Here is a 23,807-nt window from a genome sequence, read left to right on the forward strand (position 1 = left end):
CATTCTTGGGTAAAGTTAAAATAAAACAAACAAAAAATATATATATCTTTTATTATATTAATAAGAACATTTAGGTGACAAGATTCTGAAAAATCATAATGTAAATAATTGTTTTTCTGTTTATCTCTGATTTCTTCAATCTTATTAAAATAACACTGATATAACAATCAGGTACTCACTGCCTGCGTTAACATGAGCTGTAGTATATATGTATATATATATATATATATATATATACAGTACTGTGCAAATGTTTTAGGCATTTAGATGTTTAGATTCTTATCCATAATGTAATACCATCTGATTGGTTCCAAATTCGTTCTGCAGCTTGACAATGACCCCAAACATACAGCTAGAGTAATAAAGAACATCTTCAGTGACAAGAAGAACAAGGAGTCCTGCAAGAGATGGTTTGGCCCCCACAGAACCCTGTTCTCAACATCATGGAGTCAGTCTGGGGACAGAAGCAACTGAGACGCCTAAATCCACAGAAGAACTGTGGAAACTTCTCTAAGATGTTCGAAATAACCTACCTGCCAAGTACCTTGAAAAACTGTGTGCAGGTGCACCGAGGCGAGTTGATGCTGCTTTAAAGGCAAAGTAAGGTCACACCAATTATTGATTTCATGTAGCTTTCTTCTGTTCACCGAACTTTGTATGAAGTTAATTGATAAATAAAAACTATTCATGGCATTATTTTTGAAAAAATCCTCACTTTACTCTGAACTAAACCAGCTGATTCCTGAATGTTGCCTTAAATGTTGCCTGAAATGAGTTCAGTGAGTTTAAAACTAGGCTACATCTAAGACTAGTTCAACCATGTCTGAAAAAGCCAATTTGGGTTCATCTGGTTTGGATCCTGTGACATATATTGCATGGGGCTGGCAGAGAGTACATTAGTAATTCCAAGTTCATTATCATTAATTCTGCAACATTTAAGGCACACAAAGTCCTCAGTAGCTACCAAGACACGAGTGAGCAACAAAACTTAAACGACCTGATGATTGATGAATCACTAATAAGTAGTTCCTGATTCATGGTTTGTGATTAATTAACTAATTGTGATATTGTTTGCTTTCTAGGATGTTTTACTTTATTTGGGGGAAACACAAAAAGTAAGTAATGGTATGATAATGATGAAGTATTATCAAACAAAATAAACAAAACAAAACTTGCTTTATCAACAAAAATAACTCCTCATTTACAGTTAGCAAGGCTCTTCCATCATCAAAACAAGTCCCATGCCAGTTGACTGGAACAAATGGCAAAACAGGATGTGACAGGGTTTATGTGAAATGTGGTCTTACAGTTGTAAGAGATTGCACTTTGTTTTTGTGCATACAATATGTGTTGAATTAATATTATTTAAAAAACATTTAAAGCACTTATTTTTACAGAAGACGTAGCCTATGTTTTCTATATTCTATAATCACAGACTGTTTTGTAAAGCTAGATATGTCACTTATGGAGACTATCGTTAACCATTCATTCATTCCCACTCCTCTCTCTCTCGCTCCCTGTTTCGCCGCATCATCTTCAGTGACCATCACTGCAACGTAGGCTTCTATGCTGCAGCCAGCCTCCTCACTCAGCCTGCCCTCTACATCCTCCCAGCCTGAAGCTGCTCAGCACACCCTGGCCTCAGCCGTCCCTGCCCCATCCCTTGGTAGGAATTATATTCCACAAGCAGTTTATGTTTCTCCTCGGTTAAGGTCAAAAATCCTAAAAGGCAAAGATATTAATCTGGTGAGCCTAATCCTGCCTTCCCCCGAGTGCGATAAATCTATTGCCACGGACGATTACATTACTGCCGTACTTAAATCAGCAGACCCCTGTCTCAACCTGAGACCTATCTATCAGGCAGTTTCTTGTAGCTTCTCGGCATTTACCGGGACATAATCTGCTCTGTCTACCCCGAGAGAAGACAAGAATTTGACTCATAACTGGCTCTAATCGATGACCTTAATCTAAATTACGGGAGGAACATCTTCTATCTATATCACAAAGCATTCTCAAGAAAAGTTGCATTCTACATTGCCCAATCTAACATTTGCCTGAACTGGGCCATCCTGGTCACAGAATTCTTGTTCATGGTTGCCGGAGGCCCTCAAATGGTGTTCCAGGCCATACCGCTTTCCTCTGCCCCTCCGTGCCGTTTCAGCCTCCTCCCCCTGCATCTTTGCCGGCTTGTCAGCCTCGCCGCAGTCGGCGCGTCACTGACACCGTGGCTGACAGGTGCATCATTTCAATAGCATGCCCATTTGCAATCATTTCAATGAAAATGTTTGTTCTTTACCCAACTTCCATTTTATCCACATTTGCAGCAATTGCAAAGACACTCATCCCTGGTCAGTCTGCCCCTGGCGCACCAGCCAGGCCCCTTTCAGACAGGAGAAAAGACACGGTTCAAAGACGTCATGAACGATCATCCTTCCCTCTATGGGTCATTTCACACTGCTCTCGGGCTAACCTCTCTCTTCCTCCTTATGTGCCAAAAAAAAAAAAAAAGAGGTCTTCGGGACCTCACAGCACCCACTACTCTCTAGTGATCACTAACACACTCTCTTCTATCAATTCTTTCATCTTCCATTCATTCAAGTGTAACAATTACATTGTCATGAACATTTATTATCACTGCATTCTGTCTAATTTTCCCGTTGCATATCTCACTAAAATCCTTCACTGCCGGTAAGGTAAGGATTGAATATTTGGTCGGTTTGTGTGTCCTAAGTTCTCTTTTTTTGGGGGGTTATCTCATTCTAATCACGCCTTCACCTCCCCCCTTTCACATATGATGACATTCACGATGGGGTCTCATCGCCAAAGACTCTCACTTCCATCTAGCATGCATGTTCAGTAAATATCATTACCTTATAAAAAAACTGAGTCTCTCCTGATTGAAATGGAGCTTCGCGTAAGTTCAGGCAGGAAGACTATCTTTAACCATTCATTCATTCCCACTCCTCTCTCTCTCTCCCTGTTTTTCCCGCCTTTACATCAGCTGATTAGGGGCGTCACTCTAGTCATCAAATCAAATTCCTTCACGATCTGTAACTGCCAATCATGACTTAGCCGTCACACTTTAAATCTGTTTCTTTCTCTGTTGCTGTCATTTGCGACCCTCCTCCACCCTATCCACCTCCATGGCTGTGTTCCAGAAGTTCGCTCCTCTCCTCTTCATTCCTGATCACCACCTCATCTACTCCATTTCATACTTCAGCGCCAGGCCCGAGTTCACCAGGAGCCCACTGCCTTCACCATCAAGATCTGCACCCCTTATTCATCACCGCCACCAGTGTCTACACTCCATCGGGTGGTTATCCCTTTCTAATAATGCCTTCACCTCCCCCCTTTCACATATGATGACATTCACGATGGGGTCTAATCACCAAAGACTCTCATTTTCATCTATCATGCATGTTCAATAAATATCATTACCTTATAGAAAAACGGAATCTCTCCTGATTGAATTATGACTCAGGAATTTCTTTGTGACTTTGAACGATTGCTTCTTTAAGTTCAGAAAATAAAAAAGATCCCACAATAGCCCATATCATATTAAGCTCTTCTTTTTCAGGTTCCCATCATGTGCCATATAAATCTGGGAACATAGGTTGATTGACATAATGATTCCGGGCTGGGCTATATCTCAAATTGATTCAATTCATTCATTCATGCGTAAAATGTCAAAATTGGTTTTAGTCTAAAAGTAACATAGATAGTAGCTGGCTACTACAGCAACGACAATCCCGTTGACTGTGACAGAATTAGTCATGCTACATGTGCATCTGCTGCAGTTTACAGGACTGCCATGAGTCCAGGTGGCTAGCTGTCTCTGGATATCTTGTTGTGAATGTAATGGTTGCATCTACAAGAAGGACAGACTGAAAATGACTGCACATTGATCTGTTGGTGCAGGCCTATTATTATTCTTGCTGCTGTGTAAATAAAAATAAACACATGAATCGACCCCAAGCTTGAAAAAATAGAGATTTGATATTTTAGGCAATATCGCCCAGCATCACATCTGGTGAAAAGTGCATGATGATTTTTCTAGGATTTGAAAGTCAAGGTCGACGCCTCCGACTTGACTTGGGACTTGTATCGTGCATGATATGGATATTTTATATCATATATGTCATACAGGTTGGGCAAAACATAAGGAAAGACTACAGCTGGTTGAGATTTAAACCAACACTTACAGAGTCTGAATTATTAGAAGCTTCACAAATAAAGTTTCGTTTCTCATTTGATGACTGTTTTGAGCATTTTTGGATATTTCTTGGCCACTGCTTTGACTGTGATTGCACACTTATTTATGAAGCTTTGATAGCCTTCATCTACTTTTATAAGCTTACCTTGTATTTGTGTCTTCATGTCAACAAATTCATCAGGCACCTTTTCAGCACCTGAAGGTCGGGAGGTTATCCAGAGCTGAGCAGAAGGAAGCAGTTCTCCTCTGATGAGGTTTGTCAGTAACACATCCACTGAGGCTTCCTCTCTGATATCCCTCAAGATGTCATTGTTGTCAAAGTCAAGAGGAAGTTCACAGGCGTCCAAACCATCCAGAACAAACAGAACTTTGAAATGTTCATAGTTAGAGATTACAGATTCTTTGGTTTCCTTGAAGAAATGATTTAGAAGTCCCAACAAACTGACTCTTTTCTCTTTTATCGAATTTAGCTCTGAGAAACTGAGAGGAAATATAATCTCTAGATCATCTTTGGCTTTGCCAAACACTGACATTGCTGACTTGATCACTCCGAAAAGTGATTTTTTGTCATTTTTAGCCCACTTTTGTGTGAACTTCTGTGCATGGAAAGATTTTCCAATATCAGCTTCTCCAGTGGTCAGCACGGTTCTAACTTTTTGATCTTTTTTACATTTGAAGATTTCAGATATTGAATCCACTCGTGCCACTGATCCTTTCTCTTCATCTTTGACTTTTCTTCTTCTGTCTTCTTTTATGATGTGTTCTATGTTTTCCTGGTCAGGATGATTCATGTCTTTCACTTGAGTCTTTTCTTGATAACTTTTCTTCAGGTTTGATACCAGCTGTTGCCGCCGCTTCAAGGTCTCTGAATAAACAAAACAAAGTTAAGCACATTATTGATGATGAAGGATAAATGCAGCATGAATCAATTATCTTTAATAATGATTAGTCAATGAATCTAATAGCCGATCATCAGAAAATTAATCGCCAACTATTCTGATAATCAATTAATTGTTTCAAGTAATTTTTAAGAAAAAAATTCTCTTGTTTCATGTGAATATTTTCTGGTTTCTTTAGTTCTCTATGACAATAAACTGAATATATTTTGGTTTTGGACTGTTGGTCAGGACAAAACAAAACATTTGAGTTTGCACATTGGGCTTTGGAAAATAGTGACAACAACATTTTCATCATTTTCTGAAATTTTATATTCCAAACAACAAATTGATTAATCAAGAATATTCAACAAAAGATTAATAATAATCAAAATAATCATTTGCAGCCCTACATAAAAGTGATTGTTTTAGTGGGTTAAAATTTGTTTACAGTACAACAAAATAATACCAATTTAAGATTTTAAAGAAACCAATGTTTAAAAAAATATTTCACTCTTGGTTTCTAATGAAATTAATCTCAGTAAAGTTCATAAAATGTTTGAAATAATATTACAATTTGTCATGTATACCAGCATTTGTAATATTTAATCAAAATCATATTTCCCAGTCTGACCAAAATAATGACGATACAGATCACAAAATGTGAGTGATCAAAAAGAGAACGAGCCATGAAAATATATTATTGTCACAGTTTCATACCTTGACATTCTGTCACTTTGTGAATATATTTCATAGGAATCTTGTCGACTCCTGAAGGTTGAGAGATGATCCAGAGACGAGCAGAGGGAAGCAAATTCCCCTTGATGAGGTTTGTTAGCAGCACATCCATCGAGGCTTGTTCTTTCATATCAGACAGGTCCTCGTTCTTGTCAAAGTCAAGAGGAAGTTCACATTTTTCCAAGCCATCAAGGACAAAGACTATTTCACATTCATCATAGGAGTAAACTACTGGTTGTTCGATGCTGGTGAAGAAATGGAGTAAATCTTCCATGCTTTGAACTTCATCTCTCAGCTCGCTGAAATTGAGTCGGACAATCAAGTCTATGTTTTTGTTGGATTTCCCATTTGCCCAGTCGACCATAAACAGCCTTGTTTGAAATGTTTTACCAACACCAGCCTCTCCCTTCATTAGTACTGTTCGCACTTTGTTTTTCTTTGAATGAAATATATCATTGTATGTTTGTACTAATTTGTGATTACGTTCCTTCTTTTTCACTGTCTCATAGAGTTCTGTATCATGTTGACTCAGTTCCTCTTTATAATCTTCAAGGATTCTCTTCTTTTGGTCTGCTGTGAATTTGTGTTTGGCATCTTCCTCTGAGAAAATACAACAGACATGATCAAGACCACTCAAAGAAAGCAGTACACATTAATTGCAATAAATTCATATTCAACAATATGATGGCAGCTATAGTGTCATATCATTGTCATATTGGATTATACCTTCATTTAAAGCCCAGAGAGGAAATTAGCAATAGGAATTTGAAATGTATCTATGAAAATACAATATTTTACTTTTGAAATTTTAATTCTTCTGTCAAACATACTGACTTTAAGCCTGATTTAATCTGTGTGTTGTTCCTTGTTTGAATACCTAATTCTTTGCTGAAGTTGAGTGGGTCATCCTCAAACTGGTCAGTTTTCATGGAGGCGCTGCTGACTTGTGTCTGTGACACAGGTGGGCTGCAACACAGAAAAAAACTATTTTAGAATGTTTCTGTCAATACAAAAAAATATTTTAGTGTTAAAGGATTTGGCTGACAATTTTCTATATTTTTCATATTGTCAACAAATCTCATGTGCGGAGCCAAACCAACAATGAACTCATCCTACTTTCAAGTATTGTGACTGTGCCGCAGACCTCCATTGTTGTCCAAAAACTCCCACACCCAATGGCCACACAGCTGCACTGGGTAACATGTTCCTTCGTCCATGAATAGTTTGGTTACCATAGCTTGTTTAGAAACAGCTCCAAAGAGTAAACATAGTGATAAGATAGTAACCTGCCAATGTGCATCGCAATGTGGTTCTGTTTACAGAGCTTCGCTAGCTTGTTGTACTACATAACACAACCTCTTGACTTTGTACTGAAGTTCTCTGATAAATTTATCATGTAGTGCAAAGTCAAGAGGTTTTTTATGTAGCTAGCAAAGCTCTGTAAGCAAAATTGTGTTCCTGTGCATGCATGGCGTCCGTCATACCAGGATCCTCTCTCCTGAGGTGTAGAGAGCTGGGGCCTGTTTCAAAAAGCGAGTTTAGTGAAAACTAAACTTTGTTCACCCTGAGATGAGGGAAACTCTGGGTTTTCAGTTGCAGAAAGAGAGCTAACTTAAACTTGGGGTCAGTTACCGCAGTAACTGACTCTGTGAAGCTAACCTGTTCGCTGGCAGGTTTTCTTCAACAAACCCTAAGTTTCTCTTTGTCTCCTCCCTCTTACAGAGCCAGACACGCTGTTTTATTTCCTCATTCATTCAGTCCATATCAAAGCGCATTCATTAGCGGACGTTCACTATCTGTCAGAATCTAAATTCTCGTTGGATATTAGTTTAGTTACTCAAAACTTTCTAAAGTTACCGCTTTTATGTGCATCAGTCATTTCTTTGAACAGCGTTTTTTCTCTCACATTCAAATATTACACAGTGTGAATTCACCCTCAGCTCAGAATAAAACCTCAGCATGTCCTTCTATTATAACACTGTGACTCTGTCAGTTTGTTAGAGCAGCTCCTGACCTGAAATCTTTATTGCACATAATTTGTAATCTCAGTTTAAATTGAAACAATCTGTATGAAGCTTTAGACATGTGGGATCAATGAATAATGATCTCTGCACTGATTCAACATCATTCCTATAATATTGTAGATTATATGTTAATATGCTTAGTGAGCAGGATTATGGTGCGGCTGCAGAATGTAGTTTGAAAGTGAGATTTTTAAATAGGGAGCATAATCTTAACGTGTTTTAACAGCATTTCAGTGACAATGTTTAAATTTACTACATTTGTTGAAGCAGCTGAAATAAAGTCACTGAATGTTGTTGAGCTGAAATACAAATAGATGTCTAACAATTTAAAATATTCTGTATTTTAACCTCAACACCTTTTAAAGTACAAATCAACAAACACATTATTACTGATCAGACTGTGAGCTTATGTAACAGAGTTAGTGATTCCACTTGCCATAACTAACCATCTTGCCATGTTTTGTTATTGAATACGCACTGAATCTAATTCATTATTAGTTACCCAACTCTTTTAATATTATGTTATTTACTTTGTTACTCTTACAATGTGTAAGCTACTACAGAGTCCTATTTTTGAGCTTGTACTTTGAACACCTCTTGAACGGACCCTTGCAGACTTTGCGGGTGCACCCCGTGTTCGGTCACCAGTCTGCTATGCCCGGTGCCAGTGGTAGGTCGACTTGTACTAAGCTCCGTTCATGTTTTATGGGTAAAAGTGTGTGTTATTTGAATGATATGTTGAGAGTAACCACAAGCGTTGGTAACAACATGGGTGTGTGTAATATACGTGTAGTAATTTATTGAACCAGTTATCGGTGATCTTGCTAGCTCAACGTTAGCTTGTAGCTACTGCTTGTGATGCAACTGGATATCGGCAGCGAGTGATTAATTTTGTTTTGTTTCAGTGTGTATTTTCTGCAACTGCTGCTTGAGAGTTGGCTGTGGAGAGCTAATGCCATTGTGTTTGTTACCAGAATAAATCCGGGTCAGAGCTGAGAAGTGACTGTGTGCGTGTCATCCTTAACACAACGCAAGAGAGAGTACACCACTGCTACACTTACAGTCAGGTCTCTATGTCTTTGACCTATATATGTTTTAAATCTTTAACTCTATTTTTCATCTTCAGTTGCTGCCTCCTGTGTTTTGTCCATCAGATTAAAGCTGAACAAATATTTTTAAAATGTAATGTAGCTGCAGCCTGATACAGTCAGATTCCACTTTATCATCATTCAGGAAATGTAAGTCTGATAAATGATGAATTAATGGACAACACTCAATAAAATGTTATTGTTTTGACTTATTGACACTTTTCCTGTTTATCTTTTGTTAAAGATAAATGTGCAGCGTCCGCACACATATCTCTCATATCTCATATCTCATATCTCTACGTCCACTGGATTAAAATGGAGGCTCTGCCTTTTATTTACCTGTTGCCATGGTGACTCATAGTATCAGGGCTCCATTGATGATACGTGATTCCAGCTGTTCTGAAATTGAAAACTCTGAGTTTCCCATCTCGGGATTCATCAACTCAGGTTTAGACCATGGCTGTATAAAGAGAACTGGATAAAGGAAGAGGCCAGACTTTGAAGCAAATTTGACATAGCGGCCAAACCGTGTAATTACAATGCCACATGATGCACACTGGCCCAAAAAGACTTTTTCCAATAGACTTACATTGTGAAAGAGACATCTGTAAATCAGCAGATACATTTTTTTGAGCGTAACAACCCCTGCAAAATGACTTGTCTCACTATCAGAATTAAATCCGTTCCGTCCGATCACATTTCAAAAGCCTAGAAGAGCCGCATGATTGAATTGTTTTATTCCCATTCAAGTTAGCCGGAGGGCTAAACTGGAAGTAGCCGCCTCGGCCAGCAAAAGTCACTAGTGCGCATGCTCTATGGGCCACACAATGCAGAAGATCCAGGTACTTTCATACCCGGAAGTCGATTTTTTTTTTTTGCTTCATGCGCCACTGAGCATCTTTCATAGGAATGAACGAGGCCCTGCCTCCAACGCTGTATCCAGTTCTCTTTATACATCCATGGGTTAGACTCAGAGTTTGTTGAACCTGCTCTCTGAAACAGGCCCCTGTACTGTTATGCTGTTTTGACTATAGAGTGTCGCCGTACCTGGCGTGAGTCTCAAGAGATTTGTAAAACATGACTTTGAGATATATCAACATGTTCTGATCCCATGGGTCTCATCCCCAACTCGTCAAATACTGCCACCTGGTCAGTGGCCCGACACTTCAAACTATGACGCTCTAGGTACCCCTTTGGCGTCAGTTATGCACGTGCAGGGCTGTTCAATAGATATCAATGATGTAGTGTTCCAGTCGAAAGTATGCCATCTTTTCTTTTCCCTTGAAGTTCATAGACCAACGTAAGAGCTTGTGGCCACTCTCGACTGGTGCTAAACTCCCATCATAGCCTACTCTCCCTGTTCATTCTTATCACTTGTTTCTCTCCTTGTGCTCTGTGTTACTGTTTCTGCACTGCTCATAACATACATACAGTAACTTTTCAAAATACATTACATTTCCATGTTGTGTTCCATGTTTCCAAAATTGTGGGGGCATCTACCCAGCCAACAATACCCAGCTTTTGGACAACAATGTCACAACTGCAAGAGGCGCAACCACTTCAAAAAGCAATGCAGATCTGCAAAACTGTGAAAATCAAGCAGACAGGTGAATCAGCTGCCAGCTGAAACAGATTCAGACAGTGAAGACACATTCGCCATTGAAGGCCTGTCATTACATGATGATAATGACATAAACTTTGTGAAAACTGATGATGACAATTACAAAAAGGAAGGACATTGTACTGTGACAGATAATGACAACTAGTTAAAAGTAGACACAGGGGCCAAATGTAATGTCATTTCCCTTGACACATACAAAGTCATGAGGCACACTGAAAAACTGTACAAGCCACACAAGCAACTTAAAGTTGTTGCTTTAGGAGGAGCTATGATCAAACAATTGGTGCAGTGACTCTACATTGCAGGCTAAGTCAGCAGCCATACAACCTGCAATTTCACAAGCAAATGAACCAGATGTGTCACAACACACATCTGAACCACAGATGGAAAAAACATAAATGACTGAAAAACCTGATAACACTGAACATACACAGGACAATGTCAAAAACAAACAAGTGCTGAAAAGACTCCCAATACAGCATTACAGGTAAGTCTGTAGAGGCAATTTTATCCACTGTCTTGACAAAAGCTATATAGGAAGTATTGTACCACTGTCATGTCTGGTAAGATATATGAAGCTACAACCAGGAGCTTGTTAGCTTAGTTTAGCACAAAGAGTCAAGATGGGTGTTGGGCCTCCACATACAGTCAGACAAAGATGGGCCTACATGGAAACCCTGAGGCCTGGCCACGAGGCCGCCTTTGTTCTCCTGAAACAAAGGATCAGCACCAAAAGGCTGATCACTAACTCCATTCCCCAGCGTGCACCATTTCGCACCTAGGTGCTACGTAGGAAATGGTCCCAACACAGTCTCTGATTGGCAGAGACGCACCAACATTACGGGGAGTCATGGCAACGGAGCCGTGACGTCATTCCCCTTTAAAACACGGAGCGGGAGAGAATCTCGTCCTCTTTCAGGTACTCTTGCTTAGGAGAAGGTTCGCCTTTTCGGTCAGCTGGATCGCCAACGAAAGGGCCTCGTACACGTGTGCTATTCCCCCCTTTTCTTTTGGAGCTTCTCCCCTCGCTGGACGAGACAAGACCTTGACCCGTGTTCATCCGAACACCGTAACGTTACCGGATCCGCGAGAGACTGCTGTTTGCAACCCAGCACTCTCACCTGATACCTGCAGAAGGGAGAAAGGATTTTCTCCACAGAGACGCGGATAACTTCTACGCCCTGCTGTCTACCGACTGAGTCGACCACCCTGTGTTCTTCGCTGCCCCGCCGAGGAACCAGCGCCGTCATTCCCGGGAAACAAGGACGGCTCCGCCAGCACCACGCACCGGAGGACTCGCTGCTGGATTTCACTGACGGACTTTTAGTTTGTGTTCACCACACCAAACTGTTTGTGTTATCCCATTCGGGATTTCTGTGTTTGTGCCACCGCAAGTGGAAAGTAAATTGCTTTGTCAGTCCACAACCAGACAACGTGCGTACCGTCCGTACTCCCCTCAGGGTCACGGGACCGAGAGTCGATCTCCCTTCCTCTCTTTCCTTCTCTTACTAACACCCACACACACACACACACGCACATACACATCCACCTAACTATGCACGTTTTCCACATATCTGATAGTCAGATAACAGAGGGCCACACATACATATACTCTTACACCCTCTCCCTCTCTCACACACACACGCTTCGGTTTACCTATTTACCTTTACACAGGTGCTGTTTTATATGTGTTTTTCGCTAGTATTAGTTGGTAGTATAGTATTTATTGATTGAAGCAATTGTTGACCTTGTTAATTCTTGTGGAAGTTAATAAATACTATTTATAGCTTAAAGAGAAGTTTCTTGTCATTATTGTGCATCTGTTATTGTGATAAGTGGCTGATTGGGGGGGTCAGTGCTCAGACTTTCACCTTCACCATTCACTTAGAGGTGCTGATACACCAGGTATTAGCTCCCCTTAAGCGAATACTTTGTTTATGAGACTACCTTTACAGTTGGTTATTAGTCCCGGTTAACTAAGTTAATAATTTTAATAATTTAATAATTTTTAATTTCATATTTATCTCTGATAATTGTAAATTATAGCTAATAACCAAACACACTCCTTTCAAGCCCAACATGGGGAAACCGCTCTGTACAAAGGTAACAAAATCAGCCTCTCAGCACCTCTAAAGCTCACTAATTAAATTGTTATATATTATTTGTTTAATCCATACAAAAACTGAACATCCTGCTGTTTAGGTGCAGACAACCCCCTGGCTTCACAGGTGGTTTTTGAAAATAATGACTTGGTTGTTTTAACGTTTTTAACATTATTTTTGAACTTCAAGATGGAATTTACATTATTTCTCTTTCTATGTCAGTCATTCTCTTCAGTTTGTTTTCTCTCTGCCACCAAATCTCTCTGTATCAAAGCCCCAACAAAGTAAGTTATCTTACCCCAACAAACTGAGAGGGTCATCCTTGGATCTGTCACTTTTCATGGAAACATTACTGTTTGCAGTTCTCTCTTCGCCTGTTCTGCTGCCGTAGAAAAGAAGGAACTTGTCACTGGCAAAAGTCAGAACCTGCTGCTTCAAAAATGCTCACAATGCGTTTGAAACAGCTGTGCTGTACTTTGAAACAGTCAATAAAATTCAGTAACTTTATATTCATGTAGGGTAATAAATATACAAATGTCAATTAGATGGTATTCTGCATGAGAAATAAAGGAAAAAAAAGGTCATGATATTATAGTGATATTTGACCCGGACAGACGTGATCACTATACGCGGTTTCCATTGTATTTATATCCTTCTTCAGTTTCTCTATCTCCAACTGCAACTTAATTTTAACTTTCATTGACACTTGTTAATGGACATTTTGTGAAAGAGAAAATGTGTCAAAGATTATGATAATGTTGGTAAGTTGGTTCTCTTAAGTTGCCGACACTGTAATTTTAATTATACATCTGATATTATCTAGCCAGTTATAATATAACCACACTGATCTGAAGGGCAATACTAATGAATGCTCATTTATTAACAAATAAAGATAAAATCATGAACAGGGATGAGCACTGCTCTTCACTGTCCCCACCCAGACTGATCAAGCCAAATGCAGTGATTGAACCATCAACCTTCAGGTGATAAGTTTATTCCTCTAACCTTTAGGCCATCACTACCTATGTCATGAAGTGACTGTTGCATGTCATTGCAGCCCCGAGCCAGTAGAGGGCTCTGGTTCCACTTGCCATTAAGAGGGATTATGTACAGTCTTACGCAGAATGTTATGGCAGTAACCAAGAGAAGTTGTACCCCCATGTTGCTCATGTTATAATGTGGTTATGGCCGTTACTACATTAAAGCCAGCTCAACTGAAGACAAGTGTCGTATCTGATGACGTGTACCCTAAGATATCACATATGGCGACGAGGATAAAAGTCTGCAGCAAGATGACGAGAGCCGTGCAAGCTTAGTAAGTGAAGTGAAACTAGGCTAGTGCTAACAATGTGACACCGACTGAACCATGGCTGCCACGGTGGGTGCAGTGGCACCTTTTGATAGCAAGTCACAAACGTGGGAAGAATACTGTGAGATTCTGGACCACTTTTTCGTGGCAAATGACATTGCTGATGAAGAAAAGAAACAAGCTGTGCTGCTAAGTGGCGTGGGAGCCCAGACCTACGCACTGATGAGGAATTTGCTCAGCCCCAACAAGCCGGGAGATCGGTCATACAACGAACTGGTGAGGCTGTTAAACGATCATTTTCATCCTAAGCCGAGAGAGATAACGCAACGGTGGAAAATTTAATACACGTGACAGAAAACCTGAGGAAACTGTGAGTGACTACATTGCAGAGCTGAGGAAGCTGGCGCAGGACTGTAACTTTAGTGATTCCTTGACGGTGATGCTGAGGGACTGGCAGGTTTGTGGCATAAATGACGACAGGATTCAGCGGAGACTGCTGTCAGAGGATGGGTTGACTTTTGAAAAGGTGTTTAAGTTTGCACAAGCCATGGAGGTGGCAAACAGGGACATTGTGGATTTGTATGGCAAGAGAGAGCATGTTAAACTGAGCCAGGCGATGGGGTCTGTGTACAAAGTCGGCGACGCCCGAGCAAAGTCTCAGCCGGACACGAGAAAATGCTACAGATGTGAGGGAGACAACCACTTAGTGAAGGACTGCAGGTTTGCAAATTAGAAATGCCACCATTGTGGAAAGGTGGGGCACATAAAGAGGGCCTGCAGAATGAAAACGGTAGGAAAGGAAAAGACTAAACACTTTAAAGGGGAAACAGGAAAGCATGGCAAGAGAGCAAATTTCATACAAGAAAAGGGAGGTGATAGTGATAATGAGGAAGTTTTCACTATTTATCAAATGAAGGATAGTTGCAGAACCATGTACAACATGAAGGAAGAGATAGTCATTCCCAGAGAGGAACCTATAAAAAAGGTGATAAAAGTAAATGGAAAATATGTAATCTATGACATAGATACAGGCTGTGTGCTGTGGGGAGCCAGAATTGTGATACCAGAGAGGGGACGAGCTCCTATGTTGGAACAACTACACCAGTCGCACCTGGGGATGAACCGCATGAAAGGCTTGTCCAGAGGTTACATGTGGTGGCCTAACATGGACAGTGACATAGAGAACAAGGTAAAGTCATGCACCACATGTCAAGAACACAGAAAAGACCCTGCATGTGCACCACTCCACCCCTGGGAGTGGCCTGAGAAGCCGTGGAGAAGACTCCACATAGATTATGCCGGTCCTTTTTATGGGTAAAATGTTCTTAGTGATTGTGGCCACAAACTCAAAGTGGTTAGATGTATGTCCAGTGACATCAGCTACATCAGCAACCACCATAAACTGTCTGAGGAGTAGCTTCTGTACACATGGTATCCCAGAGATGATTGTGTCTGACAATGCACAGTATTTTGTCAGTGAACAAATTAAAGAGTTTATGACACGAAACGGAATCACACATGTTACATCAGCACCGTACCACCCCTCATCTAACGGCTTGGCTGAAAGAGCTGTACAAACTTTCAAAGACGTCATGAAAAAGAGCACTGGCAGTACAATTGAGACAAAGTTACAGAGAGCTTTGTTTAGCTATCGCATCACTCCACAGTCAACAACTGCACAGTCACCCGCGGAGATGCTGATGGGTAGGAAGTTGAGGTGTACACTGGATCTCATACACCCAGATCTGAAACAAAAAGTGGAAACTAAACAAGCAAGCCAGAAAGCTAACCATGACAAACATGCCAAAGAACGCAACTTTGTAGCAGGAGGTTTACACGAAATACTATGGATGTGGACCTAAGTGGATACCAGGACTGATACAGGAGATACAGGACCAGTTTCCTACACAGTGGTCCTGGGAAATGGTAAAGTTGTCAGGAGACACATGGATCAACTGTTCAGCAGACAGGAGCAAAAGCTACCAGTTATGATAACAGATTTAACACCTGAGGAAGAGGAGGATGTGTTATTCCCAACAGTGGCCAGCGAAGTGCCACAGGACACAGACACTACACAAGTGGAGGTTACGCCTATGGTGAAACAGGACCAGAAGAGCAGTGCACCTAGTGGTTCTCCAACTAAAGAGTTATCCAGATCTCAAAGAAACAGGAGACCACCAGCCTATATGTAAGACTTTGTGAAGTAAAGGACATGTAAAAGACACAAAGATAAGACTGAATGTGAGGGATGTTTAAAAAAAAAACAAAGCAAACAAAAAAAAAGTGTTAGAAGTGAAATTTGTTACAATGATGTGCATTTGTTATGCCTGTTTCTGCTTGTAAGCAAGAGAAAACAAAATGGAAATGAAAAGGGGGCTCTTACTGTGTTGTCTAATTACCTAGATGTTTGTTGAGTTTATTATGTATCCCAGTCAGTGTAAACTACAGAGTAGTTTAGATTTAAGAGAGGAGGGATGTCATGAAGTGACTGTTGCATGTCATTGCAGCCCCGAGCCAGTAGAGGGCTCTGGTTCCACTTGCCATTAAGAGGGATTATGTACAGTCTTACGCAGAATGTTATGGCAGTAACCAAGAGAAGTTGTACCCCCATGTTGCTCATGTTATAATGTGGTTATGGCCGTTGCTACATTAAAGCCGGCTCAACTGCAGATAAGTGTCGCATCTGATGACGTGTACCCTACGATATCACAACCTACCTACAGGTGCGCATTTAATCTGTCATCAATTTTGTGCTAAGCCATCTCCTTCACCTTGTTAATTGTAGCAGTATTGGCCTTTTTGGTGAAAACCCCTTTATATTCTTCATATAGTTTCATTAGCAGGTTTGTTCTGCTGCTGAGAAGAATACCACTCTAGTTTTCTCTTCTTTTTGTGACATAGTATCGTCTTTTCTACAATCGACTGTTCTGGGCTGCTTAAGTACTCTGTGCACGCGCACACCTCAAGCTTATTCCAGCCTGGCTAGACTTAGCGCTGACTACAGGCAGCTAAACTGCGTTAGTGGAACGGCTTGAGCCTCAAGTGAAAGTTGACGTTAATTCTAGCCAGGCTTTTTCAAGTAAGCGCAGCTCTCTTTAGCTGCGTCAATGGAACACCTCTCTGGTGTGTGCTGTGTGCTGCAGACATCAGACATTTTAACCAGTTTTAAGTCTGTTTTAAGTCTGAATTTTATGACACACTTTTTGGATCACTGTCACTTTATGTACGTGTTTTAACCCAGTATAAAGGTTTTAATCATCGGATACCTCGACTTTTAACTACACGACCCGGCTGCCAACTCCAGACCGGTGCACCCTTTTCCCCACCGGTGGCTAGCAGTGTTCACACGCAGTGCCATTCCTCTGCAAGGTCAGATCAACGACCATCGGCTCGGGGAACGACCTCCTCTGCCCGTCGCAAGATAAAGATGCTGAAAGAGGCAGTAGCCAGACACTCTGGTGGTCCTTCCTGCCCTGGGCCGGTGGAGAGGTCCTGTTTCAGTACTGATGTCGCTGCCTTGCCACAACGCTCTCCCGCCCGGACACCGCATCCTCAGTCGGTGACTGCAACACAAGGTGAGGAAACAGACCCTGCACTCTCCAGCCGCACAAGCCCACAGTTGCCACCTCCTTGCCCTCTCTTCTCTCCAACCACATCAATAGTTGGGGACTCCATAATCAGAAACATCAGGTTCTTCAACGCAGCCGCACACTGCTTTCCCGGATCCACGGTCCCTGACATCCTGGATAGGCTCCCAGGGCTGCTACACTCACTTCCGTCCTCAACCAAACAAGTCATAGTCTGTGTGGGGACAAATGACACTGCTCATCAGCAGTCTGAGCTGACCAAAAAGGATTTTAATGACCTTTTCAAGTTCCTAAGTAGCTGTGGAATAACTGTCTTTATCTCTGGTCCAATTGCTACACTTGCCTGTGGATCAGGGTGCTTCAGCAGTCTCCTCAGTCTACACACCTGGCTCTAGTCCTCCTGTACAGCTCACAACATTGGCTTTATTGACAACTTCAACCAGTTCTGGAATCGTTTCCCCTCTTCAAATCAGATGGAGTCCACCCAAACAGACTGGGTAGCAAAATGCTAGCGGCTAATTTACAGCACGCTGTACAATCCTCTACACATGACTGACTGTTTACATGCCACACCCCCTCACCAGAACATCCACCTCTGTCTCCTCAGAGTACTGATTCCCGTGCCAGCTCCCCCCATGGGCTTTCTTTGTCATCACCACCCTCACCGGTCGTCTTTCCTATACAGACCATTACAGACAGAGCCCATCATCCACACTATACGTGTAAAGGCGGTGCATGCACTGGGAACCTCCGCCGGCTGCCCCGTGCCTCTCCCCGCTCTGATGCCGCTCTGCCCTTTCCAGTCAAGATGGCCTTAATCAATGCAAAATCTATTAGTAATAAGTCATTGATCCTGGACAACTTATTTCGTAACGAAAAGTTGGACTTTATGTTCTTGACTGAAACATGGCAGCAGAATATGGATTATTCCCACCTGATCAAGCTTTGTCCTGCAGACTGCTCTTTTATCAGTACACCGAGGCTGACGGGCCAAGGTGGTGGTCTTGCAGTTGTTTTTAAAGACAAGTTTACATGCCAGATGGTAAGCACTGAACCCTATTGTTCTTTTGAATTGCAAATATCCAGAGTTGGTCGGCTAAATCCTATTTATTGTATTTTAATTTACCAACGGCCAGGCCCAATTAGCTCCTTTTTTATCAGATTTTACAGATTTTTTATCATCTATTATAAAGGTCCTAATGGTTGGGGATTTTAATCTTCATATTGATAACACTATATGTAATGCTGCCTCTGAATTTCTTAATCTCACTGAGTCCTTTGATTTTACACAACATGTATCTGGCTCAACACACACTGGTGGGCACACTCTGGACCTTGTTTTTACCCATGGTATGGATGTTGAATCTGTGGTCTCTAAGGACTTTTATGTCAGTGACCATAAATGTATTTTATTTGACATTTGCTCCACATTGGACTCTGACCCCTCTTGCAATATGAGACACACCCGTATCATTAATGAGGCTGTGGCTGTCAATTTTTGCACCGTGTTTGACAGAAACATTGCTTTAACGGATGGAGACGTGGACACCTTAGTCAAATCATTTAACACTCACTGCTCCTCAGTATTGGATAAAGTGGCTCCTCTGAAACTCAGAAAGATCTCAAAAAACCAATCCCCATGGATAAACGAAACCATCCGGACATTCAGGCGCAAATGCCGAAAGACTGAGCGCCTGTGGAAAGCTACAAAGCTGGAAGTTCACAGACTGTATCTTAAAGATCTTATGGGTACCCTAAATAACATGGTGAAGGCTGAGAGATCCTCTTATTTTGCTAATCTCATCTCTGTCAACAAGAAAAACCCTAAAGTCCTGTTTGATACTGTAAATCATATTTTCTCTCCCAGCATCCCTAAACTTCCAATCCTATCAAACAGTGACTGCAATAACTTTCTCAAATATTTTATAGACAAGGCCAATATCAGGGCAAACATCTCACCCATGCCCAGTCTGCTTACTAGTGGCTCCTCAAATCCAGCCATCTTGGACTCCTTTTGTCCAGTGTCCATGGAAGATATAGCAGCCCTGGTAGAACCACTATGTTTTTAAAGGTCTTTAACTGTATCGGACCCTGCATAGCCAATATTATAAACAGGTCTCTCCTATCAGGGTGTGTCCCAGTTACTTTAAGCAGGCTATTGTTCAGCCTCTTTTAAAGAAATCAAACCTGGATCCCTCCCTGCTGGAGAACTACAGGCCCATTTCAAAACTCCCTTTCTTTTCCAAAATTTTAGAGAAGACCGTGGAGAAACAACTGCTTCAAGGACTAGAATTTCACAGGGTGTTTGATACATTTCAATCTGGTTTCCGTAAACTGTACTCCACTGAAACAGCTCTCCTGAAGGTCTCAAATGACATTTTAATGGCTGCAGACTGTTCTGTTCTAGTACTATTGGACCTTAGCGCAGCGTTCGATACTGTGGACCATCACATTCTGATCCACAGGCTAAATCACCTGGTGGGCATCTCTGGGACTGCATTGGAGTGGTTCTCCTCATATCTCACAGATAGATCTTTGTCAGTCTCTGTAGGTGAATTTGAGTCGGACACTGCAGCTTTGTCATGCGGTGTCCCCCAGGGATCAGTCTTGGGACCCATTCTATTCTCCACATGCTGCCACTAGGTCAAATCATCAGCAGTTTCAAGAACATCTCTTACCATATGTACACTGATGACATCCAGTTGTACTTTTAAACCTAATGAGCTTCACAAACTCTCTGTACTTAACAACTGTTTGAACGCAATTAGGAATTGGATGGCAAATGATTTTTCTGCAGTTAAATGCAGACAAAACTGAAGTCCTGATCTTTGGCCCTGACAATCTTCAGTCAGCAATCAGGCAGAACCTCGGTGCCTTATCTTCATCTTCCCAGTCTTGCCTGCGCAATCTTGGTGTAATTTTCAACCAATCTATGAGTTTTGAAGCGCATGTTAAGATGCTAACTAAATCATGTTTCTTTCACCTGAGAAACATAGCCAAACTCCGGTCTGTGGTATCAAGAAATGAAAAAGAGATGTTAATACATGCTTTTATCTCATCACGTTTGGACTACTGTAACTCTCTTTTTACCTGTCTTAATAAATCTTCCATACAACGCTTACAAACGGTCCAAAACACTGCTGCTAGGCTTTTAACACAATCCAACAGATCGTCACATACAACTCCTATTTTAATCTCTTTGCACTGGCTTCCAGTAAATTTTAGAATTCATTTTAAAATTTTGGTGCTCATTTATAGAGCCCTACATGGCCAGGCTCCACAGTACATTAGTGATCTTCCGCACCCCTACACCACTAGTCGAGCTCTTAGATCCTCCACCCAGGGCTTTCTAAGTGTACTTCGTACACATTTAAGACCCGGAGCCTTCCAGTCAGCAGCCCCTAAGCTTTGGAACACTCTCCCAACAAGCTTAAGGTCCTTGGATAATGTAAACCCATTTGTTCAGACAGGCATTTGGGTAGTATGTGCTATTTTATCTTAACTTGTCCATTTTATCTGCTCTACTTGTGTATTTTATCTGGTGCCTTTGCTTTTCTTTATTCTGTTTTTATTTTATTTTATTTTTTATTTCACTTTATTTTATTTTATTTCTTTGACTGTGAAGCACTTTGTAACTGGTGTTTGTGAAAGGTGCTATATAAATAAACTTTCCTTGCTTGCTTTAGCTTCTGCCCACCGTAATAGGCACACATGGCCGAATTTTAAGATAGATTATTAGCTATTTCTTGCCCAAATGCAGCTTGGGACTTGAAGGACTTTTACCCCAAAGTCTTTATTTACACAGTCTTGTACCTTCAACTGTTTAATCAAAGAACCAGATATTTGTACTGATGATTTAACTGGGAGAGGTCCATGCTGATCCAAGCTGTCAGTGTGCTCAAACTGTGAGTCACATAACATCGTTTATGCAAAACATTTATCGGATTTTTGTTTTCTGGACCAAAGGCACCCAAAATAGTTCTTCCCACAATAATTTTATCCACTGTCTTGACAAAAGCTATATAGGAAGTATTGTACCACTGTCATGTCTGGTAAGATATATGAAGCTACAACCAGGAGCTTGTTAGTTTAGTTTAGCACAAACAGTCAAGATGGGGAGGCTGCTCTGTACAAAGGTAACAAAATCAGCCTCTCAGCACCTCTAAAGCTCACTAATTAAATTGTTATATCTTATTTGTTTAATCCATACAAAAACTGAACATCCTGCTGTTTAGGTGCAGATAACCCCCTGGCTTCACAGGTGGTTTTTGAACATAATGACTTGGTTGTTTTAACATTTTTAACATTATTGTTGAACTTCAAGATGAAATTTACATTATTTCTCTTTCTATGTCAAAGTCATCCTCTTCAGTTTGTTTTCTCTCTGCCACCAAATCTCTCTGTATCAAAGATTTGTCTTTATATGTCAAAGTTATTCTGTTCAGTTGATTTCTCCCTGTTTCTGAATCTCTCTGTATCAAACATCCAACATTAGCAAATTGTCTTACCCTGACACTCCTTTACTGAAGTTGAGAGGGTCATCCCAGGATCTGTCACTTTTCATGGAGACATTGCTGTTTGCAGGAGAGACTGGTCTTTCTTGCTCATGCGACCTTTAACATAGGTTTAAATGTTGTTTTTTACAATTCCAAACTTTAACAATTTTAAAATCTTTAACATTTGTTTTAGCTTCACAGTGAAATTATTTCTCTGTATATGTCAAAGTTATTCTGTTCAGTTCATTTTCTCTGTCTCCAGATCTCTCTGTATCAAACATCCAACATTAGCAAATTAAACATCCAGTGCACCCAGTGAAACATGCTGGAGAGACTGAACTTTCTTTCTCAAACTATCTTTAACACAGATGTTAAAATGCTTTAGAGGCTCAGTCACACCATCACATTGAAATTATTTCTCTGTATATGTCAAAGTTATTCTGTTCAGTTCATTTTCTCTGTCTCCAGATCTCTCTGTATCAAACATCCAACATTAGGAAATTATCTTACCCTGATACTCCTTTACTTAAGTTGGGAGGGTCATCCCTGGATCTGTCACTTTTCATGGAGACATTGCTGTCCACAGGGGAGTCTGGTCTTTCTTGCTCATGCGACCTTTAACATAGGTTTAAAAATGTTTTTTTACAATTCCAAACTTTAACAATTTTAAAATCTTTAACATTTGTTTTAGCTTCACAGCGAAGTTATCTCTCTGTATATGTCAAAGTTATTCTGTTCAGTTCATTTTCTCTGTCTCCAAATCTCTCTGTATCAAACATCCAACATTAGGAAATTATCTTACCCTGATACTCCTTTACTTAAGTTGGGAGGGTCATCCCTGGATCTGTCACTTTTCATGGAGACATTGCTGTCCACAGGGGAGTCTGGTCTTTCTTGCTCATGCGACCTTTAACATAGGTTTAAAAATGTTTTTTTACAATTCCAAACTTTAACAATTTTAAAATCTTTAACATTTGTTTTAGCTTCACAGCGAAATTATTTCTCTGTATATGTCAAAGTTATTCTGTTCAGTTCATTTTCTCTGTCTCCAGATCTCTCTGTATCAAACATCCAACATTAGCAAATTAAACATCCAGTGCACCCAGTGAAACATGCTGGAGAGACTGAACTTTCTTTCTCAAACTATCTTTAACACAGATGTTAAAATGCTTTAGAGGCTCAGTCACACCATCACATTGAAATTATTTCTCTGTATATGTCAAAGTTATTCTGTTCAGTTCATTTTCTCTGTCTCCAGATCTCTCTGTATCAAACATCCAACATTAGGAAATTATCTTACCCTGATACTCCTTTACTTAAGTTGGGAGGGTCATCCCTGGATCTGTCACTTTTCATGGAGACATTGCTGTCCACAGGGGAGTCTGGTCTTTCTTGCTCATGCGACCTTTAACATAGGTTTAAAAATGTTTTTTTACAATTCCAAACTTTAACAATTTTAAAATCTTTAACATTTGTTTTAGCTTCACAGCGAAATTATCTCTCTGTATATGTCAAAGTTATTCTGTTCAGTTCATTTTCTCTGTCTCCAAATCTCTCTGTATCAAACATCCAACATTAGGAAATTATCTTACCCTGATACTCCTTTACTTAAGTTGGGAGGGTCATCCCTGGATCTGTCACTTTTCATGGAGACATTGCTGTCCACAGGGGAGTCTGGTCTTTCTTGCTCATGCGACCTTTAACATAGGTTTAAAAATGTTTTTTTACAATTCCAAACTTTAACAATTTTAAAA

The 23,807-nt window shown here is 40.6% G+C and overlaps 2 protein-coding genes across 3 annotated transcripts in view; both read right to left on the reverse strand.

Annotated features, from left to right (window-relative positions):
* LOC137184226 (uncharacterized) overlaps positions 1–23,807 on the reverse strand; it is a 63,292-nt gene that overhangs the window by 14,673 nt on the left and 24,812 nt on the right. The gene's annotated exons all lie outside the window — the stretch shown is intronic.
* Positions 1,475–23,409, reverse strand: LOC137185418 (NACHT, LRR and PYD domains-containing protein 5-like). The gene is made up of 6 exons (XM_067593733.1): positions 23,354–23,409; positions 22,856–22,960; positions 22,564–22,668; positions 6,704–6,792; positions 5,809–6,426; positions 1,475–1,722 (listed from the first exon to the last, which is right to left on the reverse strand). Exons 1-6 carry the CDS (start codon positions 23,407–23,409, stop codon positions 1,601–1,603), a joined length of 1,095 nt encoding a protein of 364 aa, XP_067449834.1. The 3' UTR covers positions 1,475–1,600.

The sequence above is a fragment of the Thunnus thynnus genome, chromosome 6, assembly GCF_963924715.1.
Source record: "Thunnus thynnus chromosome 6, fThuThy2.1, whole genome shotgun sequence".
Taxonomy (NCBI): domain Eukaryota; kingdom Metazoa; phylum Chordata; class Actinopteri; order Scombriformes; family Scombridae; genus Thunnus; species Thunnus thynnus.

What these genes read in the sequence shown, in the direction of transcription:
- LOC137185418 (XM_067593733.1), bottom strand. Translation starts at nt 23,409, where the DNA reads ATGAAAAGTGACAGATCCAGGGATGACCCTCCCAACTTAAGTAAAGGA. An exon ending in CAACTTCAGCAAAGAATTAG is followed by an intron (nt 6,427 to 6,703) that starts GTATTCAAACAA and finishes GTATTTTCTCAG; the next exon opens with AGGAAGATGCCAAACACAAA. An exon ending in CAAAGTGACAGAATGTCAAG is followed by an intron (nt 1,723 to 5,808) that starts GTATGAAACTGT and finishes TTTGCCTTTTAG; the next exon opens with GATTTTTGACCTTAACCGAG.